The sequence below is a fragment of the Sturnira hondurensis genome, unplaced genomic scaffold (assembly GCF_014824575.4).
Source record: "Sturnira hondurensis isolate 20B ecotype Veracruz unplaced genomic scaffold, ASM1482457v3 Scaffold0008196, whole genome shotgun sequence".
In the NCBI taxonomy this organism is placed as follows: domain Eukaryota; kingdom Metazoa; phylum Chordata; class Mammalia; order Chiroptera; family Phyllostomidae; genus Sturnira; species Sturnira hondurensis.
Window position 1 is genome coordinate 5,626,412 of NW_028080827.1, and position 13,709 is coordinate 5,640,120.

Here is a 13,709-nt window from a genome sequence, read left to right on the forward strand (position 1 = left end):
TTAAAAGAGAGAAGTAGGGCTAACAGTTTTAGATTTCTATTTCTAAGTGTATCAAAGGTCCTGCATATGGATTTACCTTCCCTGGAAAAATCACTTCATGCTAAGCCTCTACACTTATATCATGGTCATACTTAGTCCAATAAAGGTATACTAACCCTCCAAAGACAGCTGATTACACCAAAGCATCTTCTCTGTCCAGAGCACCGTTTTCAATTCTGTGAGGATACACAAGCCCTAATACTAACAGCTTTAACAGGTTTACCTTCTTGAGAACATGATGGACAAACATCTTCAGACTTTTTACTAATTTTAGCTGTAGACACATTAGTGTTATAGAATATCATTTCTGTAGACCCAAAGAAATGAAACTTACTGTTACCCTCAACAATAAGAGTTGCCCTCAACTCTTAAGTTTTGTTTGGCATGTTTTTTAATGTTTGCAGAAAGAGAGAAGCGATGGAATCCATCAGTGAGTTCATCCTTGCTTAGGCTACTTGCAAAGGGACACAGCACCACCAAAAATGCACACTCAAATTGAAGTGATTCAAAATTTCATGGAATAATTTCTGAATTCCTTATGACTTGTTTGCTTTACCTGTTAATATTTCTAACTCATGAGATACTCAAGGGCGTACATCTCAGAGATGAGGAGGGTAGGGGCAAAACCAAGATCCAATCTGATATTTTCATTTGAACAGCAAACATCAAAAATATACCTGGCACTTTCTAACAATTACATGAAGAATGACCAGATGCTTCCTGTTGATGGAACATTAGAGAACTACAGACTGACAGAATCAGACTAGAGTTCACAGAAACAACTGGCAATGAATTTAGCTTCATTTCAAAATCACTAAATCAAAGTATGGCCTTAAGTTTTCACATATTTACAGTGTAATTGCCCCCCAGTATAGAAAATCCAGATTGATACGGAGAGAACTCAAACTCAGTAACAGAACTCTTAAGTAAGAGTTAACTTGAAGGGTAAATATATGCATTACAAAGGTATTGTTTCACCAAAGGTTTCACTGCAGGATTCCTTTTAAAACTAGAGCTCCTACAGTGCTTTGAAAAGTGTCCAATCTTCAAAAATTACATTTACATACAAGGTTTCACAAACACATCTAATACAGAATTCATGTTCTATTTGTGTACCTCATTAATTTGTGGAATTAAGTTTAATTACTTAAAATCTCTTTAGATGTCCCTTAGTCTCCAGGATCACATGTAGATTATGCAATCTTTATTCATGTTGTTGTTCACGCATCTAAATCCCAAACTGAAAAAAGATAAAGCATAAGAAGTATAGAAATCAACCTTCTTATCCATATTTTTAAAATGTGTCTGGTATAATATCCTGATTTGACTTTTGGGGGGGGGAAGATAGAAATGACACATTTCTCAGTTAAAAAAAAAGGCCATGAGTATACAGTGGGTTGTTCCCGAGGTTACATGAGACCACAACAAACTGAATGCAGAAAGATTTAAGAATCTAGCTATCTCTCAACCAGACGTTTAAAAAGTCTTGTAGAAATGCTAAACAATGTCACTCTTTGCTCAATGTGTCATTTATGTTAACATGTAATAAATTTATTTCGGTTAAGAGGAAAACTAAAAAAAAAAAAAAAAAGTTGTCTTTAGTTTCCTTAAATTCAAAGACTGAGCCAGAAAGTAGAAGTGTCAAGGCTGATGGTTATGTCACTGAGAAATTTAAATCAAGTCGGGTGGGTCTACATGTGAGATAAACTATCTGCAAAAAGAATTTTTGACCAGTAACTTCTACATAATGAATTCTTGAGATGGAAAATTACAAGGATCCGTTCCTAACTACATTAAATCGTTTTCCAGATAAAAACTGTACTTCAGAAGTAACTTGCCTGAATCCAGACAACTCAGTGTCCAAAAAGAGCACTTAAATACTTCCACATTACCAAGCCCCCTTAAGAAGCACTGTGGTCTCTGCCTCTCCTGTGAGCAGATGTCTGCTTGCCACAGTCCAATCAGGTTTAAAGCCAAGAGTACGTGTACTGCAAACAAGCTTAAAGTGGGAAAACATACAGAGCGGGCCTACATCATTCCTTTGGTTTCAGTTTTCACGTTGCACCCCTGAGGCTACCCATGTGGAGGCTGTCGATTCAACACGATAGGAAAGCTTCAACGAAACACACTTAAAAACACACTGACTAACAGTGTCCAGGCAGAAATGAACTGGGAAAATTCTCAACTTCTTTCCCGAAGCCAAACACCCGCAGATCCCGGTGGCCAAGTCCCAAAAGCAGGTCTCAGCATCCAGAGTGGCAGGCTTCGTCCCCACAGGACTCCAGTCCCCAAGGCCAAGAGAGTCGCCGCCGCAACCCCGTCGGGAACGTGACCGGTCCTCCGGTTAACCCTGTCTGGACCGTCCGCTCCCGCCACGGTCCGGACTCCTCAGGGCTCCGCGGCACAGCGCACCCGGAGCCAGTCGTCCCTGCCGCCCTTTTCCCGCTCCACCGAGCCCGGCGGAGCCGTCAAGCCGCCCAGACAAAGAGATCCACGGCTCCCGAGGCAGCGGGAGGCGAGGCCGGGCCGCGCCTGCCTCTCTTCCCGGCCCGCCTCCGGACGCCCGCAGAGGCCCCACGGCCCGGGCCCGACACCATCCCGGCCCCGGGGCCGCCGCTCCGCACAGGCTCGCCAATAGCGGCTGGGAGGCCGCGGCGCGCCGGAGCCGAGGAGGGGGCGGCTGCCGCCACCATGTCTGCCCGCCCCTCCCAGAAGCGGGGTGCTCCATGGACAATGCGCGGCGGAGGCGCGGGCGGAGAGGGCGCCCAGGCCGACCCCGCCGACCCCGCCGACCCCCGCGGAATAAGCGGGGCCAGGAGCCCCGGAAACCCGGCGCCTTAATGCAATAAACAGGAAATCGCGGGGATGATCTGGGTTCCGGGGGAAGTGGAATTATTTTTTACCAGCGAAGAGATCAACTTCCACATCCGGTGGTAACAGGGCCCTACACAGACCCGCACTGACCTGGAAAAGCTTCGGGAGCGGCGACGGGGGAGCAGCAGGAGGTGGTGTGGGGACCCGAGGCGCTTCGTACCCGACCGGGCTGACGCGGCCCCGCTACACACAAAGCGCTTCAGCTGCACAGGGCGCTATTTTCTGAAAATGCCGCGTCTGGTCGGCGCCCAAAATCCCCACCGAAAAGTCCCCCGTGCTGCGCGCGGAGGGACACATGGTATGCGAGTGAGTCAAACCTCCCAGCATCCCTCCCGGACCCGGCCCTCGGCAACCCTGCGTCTGAGCCTTTCCGCCCCGGACCTAGTTAGCAGATCCCACTCCCACCCACTGCCCGACCTCTCCCGGAGGGGAGAAAAGGACGAGAGGGTCTGATTTTTGTCTTTAGCGGAGGGGAAGGAAATAGGCCATTTCTATATCTTTAGCTACACAAAGAAAGCGGCGGAATGATCCGCTCTCGGAGACCGCAAGTCCCGGCTCGCCCAGCGCCTGCGCGGCACAGGGGTGGGAACTGCGGCCGGCCATGTGCGCTGTATAGCAGTCCGGCCGGCCTCCGAGTTTTCCCGCCTCTTCCTTAGGCGGCAAGGAGTTGGAAAACTAAAATTCCCTTGCTAACGTTCCTGTGTCTCCGGCATGAACGCTGAGAAACGGGGGATCCGGGGTTCGAGATTAAGCTGAGGCACCTAGCAAAGTGCTAAGAGATGGAAGGCGCCACCAGTGAGGATATAACTTAAAAGTCTCCCTAGATTGAACTAGACAAGCTGGGCAGGAGTCGCTGTTGAAATACATGGCGAGAAAGGAAGGATGGGCAGATTAATCACGACTTACATATTCCTGCAGCTTTTAAAAATTCTCATGCTAATATTTCGTAAACCCTACTAACTCCTCTCTGTATTCCGTTGCATTAACTGACACCTGTGGTAGAGATGTGCTTTTTAGTGGCTGGAATGTCAAGACTTCTGTTGTGTTGTATTTAGTAACAGTAGCAATAGTTTACCTGAATATGGTGATTTGCAAAGTTAAGCCTTATGAATTTAATTTACGTGGGATGATTTACTAAGAAACCCAACACACTGATATGTTTTTAAATAGAGGAGCCTGGGAATGACTTTCCCACCCGCTTTCAACTTTTGGCATCCTATATCTAGGAATTGAGAATATCTGAGACAAATCCAGGGGTGGGGGGAGGCTGACAGGTTTAATTAAATCCACATTGCCCACTGATCTTTGTGGCCTCAAATAAGGAATCTTTTCCACTTACCCTTTCGTAGTACTGGTGTAACTTCTTAAAGCATTGTGCCCTACATAAAAGTACAGTAAATGACATATGGGCCATATTCTGTTGTGATCTAATATTTGCATTGCTACAGTTGATAAAAATTTGTTATGTTTTTAGTTAGCTGCTCCTCTTTAACATTGTTTATTTGAACTTATTCAGCTAATGATTTATTTAGAATCTTTGATTAATCTTATGCTAGAGATAAATAAATAAATCAGTATCATCAGTATAATGAGGGAAGCTGTTGGATACTGTGAAATCTTATACAAGAAGAATCTCTTACCTTGGGAGGAAGGAGTGGAATGGGACTGGAGAAGCAATTAACTTTAATAAGGGAATTGGGGAAGAGCCTTCCAGGCAGAGGAAGCAATAAGTGCAAAGGTTAAGAAGCGAACTGGAGAGGTTGTTGGGTGATGAAAATAATGCTTTTTTTAGGAATGCCTGAGCTATTCCTTAAGAGGTCTAATGAAGGCCAGGAATGCCACGTGCAGCAATTAGTTTCTGAGAGCTAAGAAGCAGTTGAAAGATTTTAAATGGAAGCATCATAAGATTTAATTTGCATTTTAGACAAATAACTATTGTGCAAAAGTCAGAGGCATGGAAAACAGTAGGAAGAAAACAATCCTTGAGAGAGGAATGACTTGTACTGAGATAGTGGCAAGTAGGCCTGAAGTTACAACCAAAGTGATTGAGGGATTGGTCATTTGGTCGACTGGGTAATGGAATGGCTGAGAGAAAGATGTCAAAGGTGACTCCCAAGTTTGTTGGGAGAGCAGCTGAGAGAATGATAATGTCTTCACTGAGTTTAGAAACAAGGGAAGAGAAATGCATATTAGGTAAGGAAGTTTCATTATGACCTTGTAGAAATTGAAGTGATTGTGAACCAACCAAGCAGATATGTCTAGTAGGTAATTAGATGTTTATTCATTTAAGTTGTTTCCAGAGCACCCCTCTGTAACTGGCACTGTTCTACACACTGGAATAGATTAAACAGCAACAAGACCAACACAGGTTCCGGCTACTGCTTCTAGTGGAGGGAACAGACCATAAATAAGTTTTACCAAAAAAGGAGGAAAGATAATATCCCATAATCTGTTCCATGAAGAAAATTGAAGAGTATTTGGATAAAGCCTTGCTCTGGGGGAGTGAGTGGGCAAAATTTTGGTTAGTCAGAGATGGCCTCACTGAGAAAGGTACTCTCTGCTCTTAGCAGGGAGTAGGGAGTAGGTTAAGAGCAGTATTTGATCAAATTCAAGGAGTTCATCATCACTGAGCCCTTATTATATGAAATGTTAGAGACTTATCTAAGAAAAAGAAGATAAAAAATATGAACAGTGAAAGGACAGCAAACTCACAGTTATTAACAACCACACCTGAAACAACAGCAAACCAAGAGGACAGCTAGATCAGGAGTGGAACCAGAGAAATGAAGAACACATGGAGGGTTAGCAACAGGGGAGTGGGAGGAGGAGAAGGGGGGAGAAGATACAGAAAATAAGTAGCATAGATGGTAGGTAAAAAAATAGATTGGGGGGAGGGCAAGAATAATAGGGGAAATACAGAATCTAAAGAACTTGAGACACGTGGTCATAAACTAAAGGGGGGAGTGGTGGGGGAGGGGTGTGCAGGGTGGAGGGGAATGAAGGGGGCAATAGAACAACTGTAATGGTATAATCGATAAAATATATATATTTTTTAAAAAGAGCGGTATTCGAGAGCAAAGGGAGTAGCGGGGCAAAATCCTAAAGCAAGAGTGTTGTGTTCAGCAAGGAAACCATTGTGGCTGAAGCCTAGAGAGCAAAGAAAGGAAAGGTAGGTAAAGTCTGCATCCTTACTCAGTTTAGATGCTCTGGAAGCCATCAAAAGGTTTTGAGGAATAGAAATTAACATGGAGAGTAGCAGTAAAGATAAAGTGGATGGGTTGGAGGTACATTTTGTTGTTAATTGAACACGAGTGAGGGAAAGGGAAGGATCAGGCTTGTGTCCAAGGTTTGGGGCATGGTTGTCTAATACAAATATAACACAAGCTGCATATATAATTTTATAGTAGCCACATTAAAAACATAAAAAGGAACAGTTGAAATTAGTTTTAATGACTTTTATTTATCCCAATTTATCCAAAATAGTATTTCATATGTGATCAATATTAAAAAGTATTAAATATTTTTAAATGTTTTACACTTTTTCTTAGTACTAAATGTTTGAAATCTGTTATGTATTTTACCTGACAACATATCTAAATACTTGATTTCCTAAGATTTAAAGTTAAAAAGTAGATCCACATCCCCAGATCATTCCAAGCATGCTTAAAAGTTTTGCAGTAATTTAATGATGTATCAGACTTTTGATATAATTTTAAAATAATGATAGGATTACAGTTTCCTAAATTAGCTACATTTCAAGTGCTCAATAGTCACGTGTGGCTAGTTGCTTCTGTAGTGGACTGTGGAGTCTAGTGGAGTAGAGAGCAGTAAAAAATCAGACTGAAAGAGTTCTGTGGAACCTGCCTGGAAGCCTTGGGTGCCACGTGAAATGATTGGAATTTTACCCTAAAGGCATAGGGAACAATGGATGGTTCTTGAACTAGGGAGTGATGGTGTTATGCTTGAGGCTAGATGGCCAGCTGATGACTCAGGACCAAGAGCAACCCTTCAGTGGAGTCCCCACATTTTAAGCTCTGACCTTAGCCCTTTAGATCCAGAAGTTTGATTTTTGTCAGTGCTCTACAACAGTCCCACCAAAAGTGTGGTCAGCAGGTTTATGCCAGTCTGCAAACCCTTTGTTGTTGGTCCATGACAAGGCATTTACAGAAGTTGAGAGGAGGAATTTAGAAACTTTTATAGCAAGTTTACACATTCTTTTTTCCATGGATCCAATAAAAATTTGGGTGTTGTGTGTATCTTTGTTTTCTTTTTTATTTCCCTTTTCCAGCAATTTATTTTTATATTCCAAAATTTGGGGAATATAATGATCTTTCACCCCAGATGGTTTTTTTAATACTTACCTAAGAACTTTTTTTTTCATTGCTTTCAGAGAGAGAAAGGGAGAAAGAGAAACACCAGTGTAAAAGAGAAGAAACATCAATGGCTTGCCTCCTTGTACACACCCAGGCTGGGGATCTTACATGCCCTCAATGGGAACTGAACTTGCAACCTAGGTATGTGCCCTGACCGGGAATCAGACCCCAAAACCTTTCAGCTATGAGCCCATGCTCCAGCCAGCAGAGCCATACCAGCCAGGGCCACCCCAAATGATTTTTGAAGCACTGCTCTAGAAGCACTCAGGACAGAGGGAGTCAGAAGGACCAAGCTTCCAGAACACTTACCTAACCCAAATGCCATCTTTTACTTTATAATGAGAACTGTAATGCCTGGGAGAGGAATGGACGTCTGCTTAGTTTCTCCTTCCATATAGAAACAGAAAGCTATATGGAAATAACCAAATATATGATAGCTACCATTTATTGAAAGCTTCCTACGTGCTAGTCACTGTGCAAAGCCTGTAACACATATTGTTTCATTTAATCCTCACAGCAACTCTGTAAAATAAGTATTAATAGCCCTATTTTTCCAACAAGGAAACGGATTAAAGTAGGTAATTGACTTGCCTAAAGTCACCAACATGGTAAACGTTAGATTTCTATATAGTTCTCATTTCAGCTCTATTGAACCTGTTCACTTTTTTGCCATTGTATTCCCAGTATGTAGCAGATTTTCTGGCAAAACAATTATACATTGTTTTAGAGAGAATACGTGGTTGACTACAAGCATCTTTCCTTTTATTGCACTTCATGGACATTGCATGTTTTACAAATTGAAGGCAAGACCCTCCACCAGCAAAAAGATTACAACTGGCTTTATTTCAATGGTCTAGACCCAAACCCACAAAATCTCTAAGGTATGCCTATACATTTCTCCCAGAGGATTCCTTGGTGAATTTGGCACCAGAGTATGGGGAGTTCTACCTGGGTCAGGCAAATGCATTCATTTCTACAATAGAAATAGATCTGCTTTGCTCCTAAGAAAAAATATAAAGGGGGCAAGAGACTTGAAGAGACCTCACAAAAGAGGGGATCAAAGTGGCCAATAAACATGTAAAGGTGCTCAAATTTTTTAATCATTAGAGAAATACAAATTAAAACCACAATGACTGGCGTAGCTCAGTGGATTGAGCGCAGGCCTGCAAACCAAACGATCGCAGTTCTATTCCCAGTCAGGGCACATGCCTGGGTTGCAAGCCAGTTCCCAGCACGGGACTCACGAGAGGCAACCATACATTGAGACTTCTCTCCTTTTCCCCTCTAAAGATAAATAAGTAAAATCTAACAAAAAAAACCCATAATGAGATACTGCTGCACGCTCACGAAAATGGCTGAAATGGAAAACACAGAAAATGCAAAAAGTGCTGGCCAAGAATTGAAATAATTTGAAATTACATTGCTGGTGGGAATAAATATTGGTGTAGCCACTTTGGAAAATTCAAAGTGCAAGAAACAGGCAAAACCAAACTAGATTTAGATATATATAGGAAATATAAACAGAAAAGAAAGGATATGGTTAGCATTGGGGTGAGGGAGTAATGCTTGGCAGGGTGTGAGGGGTTTTTTGGGGTGTGCCAATGTTCTGTTTTTTGAACTGAAAAGGGATTACATTAGTGTTCACTTTGTCATTCATTAAGCTGTAGGTTTTCGGGGTGGATGTATGTGCTTTTCAGTATGTATATTATATATTCTGTGGTTTAAAAAATGTTTGAGCCCTGGCTGGTGTGGCTCAGTGGACTGAGTGCTGGCCTGTGAATCAAAAGGTTGCTGGTTCAATTCCCAGTCAGGGCATATGCCTGGATTGCAGGCCAGCTCCCCAGTTGGGGATGAACAAGAGGCAACCACACATTGATGTTTCTCTCCCTCTCTTTTTCCCTGTCTTCCCCCCTCTCTAAAAATAAATAAATAAAATCTTTAAAAATAAAAATTAAAAAATGTTTGAAGCCCTGAATGGTATGGCTCAGTGGGTTGGGCATCATCCTGTAGAACAAAGGGCTACGGTTCAATTCCAGAGCAGGGCACATGCCTGGGTTACAGGCCTGGTCCCTGGTTGGGAGTGTGCAAGGGGCAGCCAGTCAGTGTTTCTCTCGCACATCAATGTTTCTCTCCCTCTCTTTCTCCCTCCCTTTCCCTCTTTTTAAAAACAAAAATAAAGTCTTTAAAAATTTTTTTTCTTGGAGTTAACCAGTTAGAGAAAATTTTCCTGGGCAATACTGAACACTACTGACTATTATCTTGCTGACGGAACCAATCTTTATCACAAATGTGAAAAATAAGGTAGGCCCAAATTCTGGGATTGGCAGTAGTGAAGGAGAGGTGACACATGCAAAAAATGCTGCAGAACTTGAGGCAATATGGGAAGGTGAACAAGCGTGGCGGTTGGAGTGAGGAGCCTCACATTCACGGCTTAACTGATCGTTTACTTTAGGTTCTAACCACTCTCTAGTTAGATGACCTGCGCATATTTCTTAACCTGCCTTAATTTCATTTTTCTCACCTGTGGCAAGGGTACTTAATAAAACATTTTTTTCATTTGTAAGTTATTAAAAGGGCATAATAAATTTTATTGATGTCTAATTCAAAGAGGTGGGAAGGGAGAGGGGGAAGGATTTTAAGATGGATGAGATTTGAGTCTGAGTGATGGAAATAATAGTGATAGCCTGAACCAAATGGGAAAAACCAGAGAAGGAGAAGCAGATTCAGAGAAAGATAACATTCCATTTCATACATGTTGTGGTTAAGATTATGGCAGAACACCAAGGGAGAATCATTACACTAATATAGAACTTCTAGTTTAGTATTCTGAGGAAAAGGTCAGGACCAATGATTAGAAGGTATCCACACTAAGGGTGGAAGTTGGAGCCATGGAGTAAATAAGATCATGGAGAGAGCAAATAGAAAAATAGTGAGTACTGAGGGCAGTGGCAGAAGTAAAGGAAGGAGGGGAGAAAATCAGCATTAATTGAATACCTATTAAATTGTGTGCCAGCTGCTCTATGTCATCCCATTTATTCCCCTCAAATTCCAAGGTAGTTAATTTAGCCTCATTTGGTTAACTTTGTAGACTCACACCAAGAAAAAGAGCCAGCATTGAAAATCAGCTTGACCTTAGTTTATACAGTATAGTACAACATTCCTGAGAGAACGAGGTATCAGAAGCCCATAGAGAGAATTTGAGTCAAGGAAAGATAAGCACTGAGAAAAAAACATTGGATTTTTGTGATTTGTGACCGAGGGGTTACTGGACATGTGTAGCAGTGCCTGCACTCCTGTTTGTTGTGCTTCTGTGAGTATGAATAATCCCGATGAACATGTTATAGACCTCTGACAATGAGGAGACAGTCAAGGTACCAACTGTAAAAGTTAGTGTAATGAAAACAAAGTCAGTTGTTAAAGCCCAGCTAGATGCTCTTGCCAGCCAAGTGCTTTGAATCCGAAGGCTTGATAGAGAGAACTCACTGGGTGAACTGATGTTTGCTGCTTTGTTTATGTACTGCCTAGAACCCCCGTGAGTGTCACCAGTGGTATGGGTTTTTTACATTGGGAAACACTGGAGGAATGTTACATGATAGTGTTCACTGTTTACAGTGCACTTTCAGTCACCTGAAATTCTGAGTGAAAAGGTCAAGATGGCTTTCCCCGCCAAGGTCATTAAAACTTGGAATGAAAGATAACTTTTTACTGGCAGTAAACATATGCCTTTTAGAAAGCAACCTCAAAACTTAAAGGTAATCCACTGTAGTCGATGAGGAAGATTTTTCTGTACTAGGTTTATTAAAACTATTTACTATTAGAATAGCATTTTATCATTAAAGAAAAGTAAAATAAAAATGTTCCAACACAATATAATTAGTGGTTTCTTCCTGCATGTTTTTAGATTTACCCTAAATAGTATGTGCATTTTTTGGCAGACATATCACTGAAGAAGTTTTAATTGATTGCAGAAGGATGATGTCTTCTATCTTTTGTCTACCCCCTCTGTTGAGTTCTAGAGAAGGCCTCCAGTAAGCAATTGAATTTCTTTGGCAAGTTACTGATTTCAGAATTCCCTAGATGCACGGCGGAGAACTTTGATTTCCAGGAATTGGTTAGACACAGCCACTTTACTCAAGCTTATATTTTATACCCCACAGTTAAGGTTTGCATTTAGGCCATCTTATTTTCTTAGTCTCTTTTAAAGCAGTGAGCATGTAATAATTGTTTGTTGGTTATGGCTCCCAGCCAGGTTTTAAAAAATTATTTGAATAGATAATCTGTCCAGTGGTGAAAAAAAACCTTTATTTTATTAAAAGAAATATTTATTTTTAGAAAGAGGAGAGGGAGGAAGAGAGGGAGAGAAACATTGGTTGCCTCTCATACATACCCTGGCTGGGGACCAAACCCACAACCCAGGTATGTACCCTGACTGGGAATCAAACCAGTGACCATTCACTTTGCAGAATAACACCCAACCAGCGGAGCCATACCTGTCAGGGCCAAAACACTTAAAAACATTATCAACTGTCTTCCATCCATATAATCCCAACCCACAAGGTAACCTCTTCAGCTTATTTTTTTGTGTATTTCAGAGGTTTTTTTCTTGCCTTATACATGTAGAAATAAATAATCTTATTTTCCTCCATTTTTATATAACAGGGAGGATACCATGTATACTCTTCTGCACTTTGCACTTAAGACGTCTTGGGCTTTTTCATATTAAAAGCATAAAAGGCATCATTTTTTCTTAACCCCCGCATGTGATTCAACCAATCTTTATCCAGTTGAGAGACATTGAGTTCATAATCTTTTGTATTCTAATTCGTGCTTTGATGAATATCTATGCACACACATTTTCTTTTGCATGTGCCTTACCCCAACTCCCAACTCCCCCAACTCCTTACCCCTGGATTTGCTCTGCAAAAGGGTGTGTATTTTTAATTTAGATAAGTATTGCCATATTGCCCTCCATGTACCAAATGTTTCTCCATAGCACTGCTGATAATTTGGTTAGGTAAGAAGACATGGGATTCTGTTTATAGGATTTGTTCGGGATCCTAATTCTTTGCTGCAGCTCCTGCAGCTACATACCCACAACTAGTAAAACATGATTGTTTATACAGTAGAAGCAGCTGGCAAACCTGGAAAGGAACCAAGAATGACTACAAACAGCTCCACCTATACTTTTTAATGTGATTTTGCTTCAGTGCTGAGATAGCACAAGGAAAGAGGGAGATGGAATATTAGGTTGAGTTCCTCCTGCACTGGGTTATATTAAGTCATGAAGAAAGTATTCCAGGAATGATCTCAGATAGTTACAGCCAAAGTAACTCAGGGGAAGGTTAAGAATTAGTTATGGCATTCTAGCTTACTGGCTTTTCAAACTTTTTAATCATTTTATAATTTTGTAGGTTTGCTGTGGATTGAATGTTTGTCCCCCTAAACCCTCTAATGTAATGGTATATAGAGATGGGCCTTTGGGGGGTAATTAGGGTTAAATTAGGTCATGAGTATGGGGGCCTCATGATGGGATTAAGAGAGGCCTTATGAGAAAGAGAAAGATCTCAGCTAGACCGCAAAGGAAAAGCCACGTAAGGACAGTGAGGAAGCCTCTGCAAGCCAGGAAGAAAACTCTCACCAGGAACCGAATCAGCACCTTGATCTTGTACTTCCCAGTTTCTAGAACTCTGAGGAATACATTTCTGTTCTTCAAACCACCTGCTCTATGGTAGTTTCTTATGGCAACGTGAGTGACTAAGACAATATATCTCTGGTTTTCCACAGACTCATAAAGTTCTATCAAAAAAATTGATACAACTATTAATAATATTCTTTCTTCAAAAGCCCTGGCTGGTTTAGCTCAGTGGATTGAGCGCGGGCCGGTGAACCAGACAATCGCGGTTCAACTCCCAGTCACGGCACATGCCTGGGTTGCAGGCCAGTTCCCAGCAGGGGACAAACCGGAGGCAACCGTACATTGATATTTCTCTCCCTCTCTCCTTCCCTTTCCCTCTAAAGCTAAATAAATAAAATCTTAAAATATAATAATAATAATATTCTTTCTTCAGATTAACCGCAGCCAGCATACTGCCTTTGCTGTTCCTGTACCATTTGGAAACTGACCTCCTTAAGCATGACAGGTGACAGTTAGGGAGTCCTTCAATTTGTTAAGTACTTTAATTTGCATCTCGGGAGTACCTTGGAGTTCTCTCTCCTGAATTGAAATAAGGGGTATATAAATGCAGGTGAAAACTCATTTGCTTAATGGGCTGTAAGGTTATGTTACACACTAGTGATAGATTGAACATTTTTTTCTTTTTTACTATATATATTTTATTGATTATACCATTACAGTTGTTCTATTCCCCCCCTTCATTCCCCTCCACCCTGTACACCCCTTCCCCATCATTCCCCGCCTTTAGT

At 41.7% G+C, this 13,709-nt stretch overlaps 1 protein-coding gene and 1 long non-coding RNA gene across 9 annotated transcripts in view; one reads left to right on the forward strand and one right to left on the reverse strand.

The window, feature by feature from the left end:
- GABPB1 (GA binding protein transcription factor subunit beta 1) overlaps window positions 1-3,082 on the reverse strand; it is a 61,150-nt gene extending 58,068 nt beyond the window's left edge. For 2 of the 4 annotated variants that reach the window (XM_037054616.1, XM_037054618.1), the window contains exon 1: window positions 2,943-2,966. In XM_037054616.1, coding sequence (XP_036910511.1) covers window positions 2,943-2,966 — 24 coding nt within the window. Of the gene's footprint in view, window positions 1-2,942; window positions 2,967-3,003 lie in introns of those variants that run through there. The other 2 variants (XM_037054615.1, XM_037054617.1) reach the window with 2 other exon arrangements.
- Window positions 3,083-3,121: 39 nt separating this feature from the next.
- Window positions 3,122-13,709, forward strand: part of LOC118992618 (uncharacterized) — a 31,827-nt gene continuing 21,239 nt past the window's right edge. For all 5 annotated transcript variants that reach the window (XR_005067658.1, XR_005067661.1, XR_005067657.1 and 2 more), the window contains exon 1: window positions 3,122-3,211. This is a non-coding gene — a long non-coding RNA (uncharacterized LOC118992618). The remainder of the gene's footprint in view (window positions 3,212-13,709) is intronic.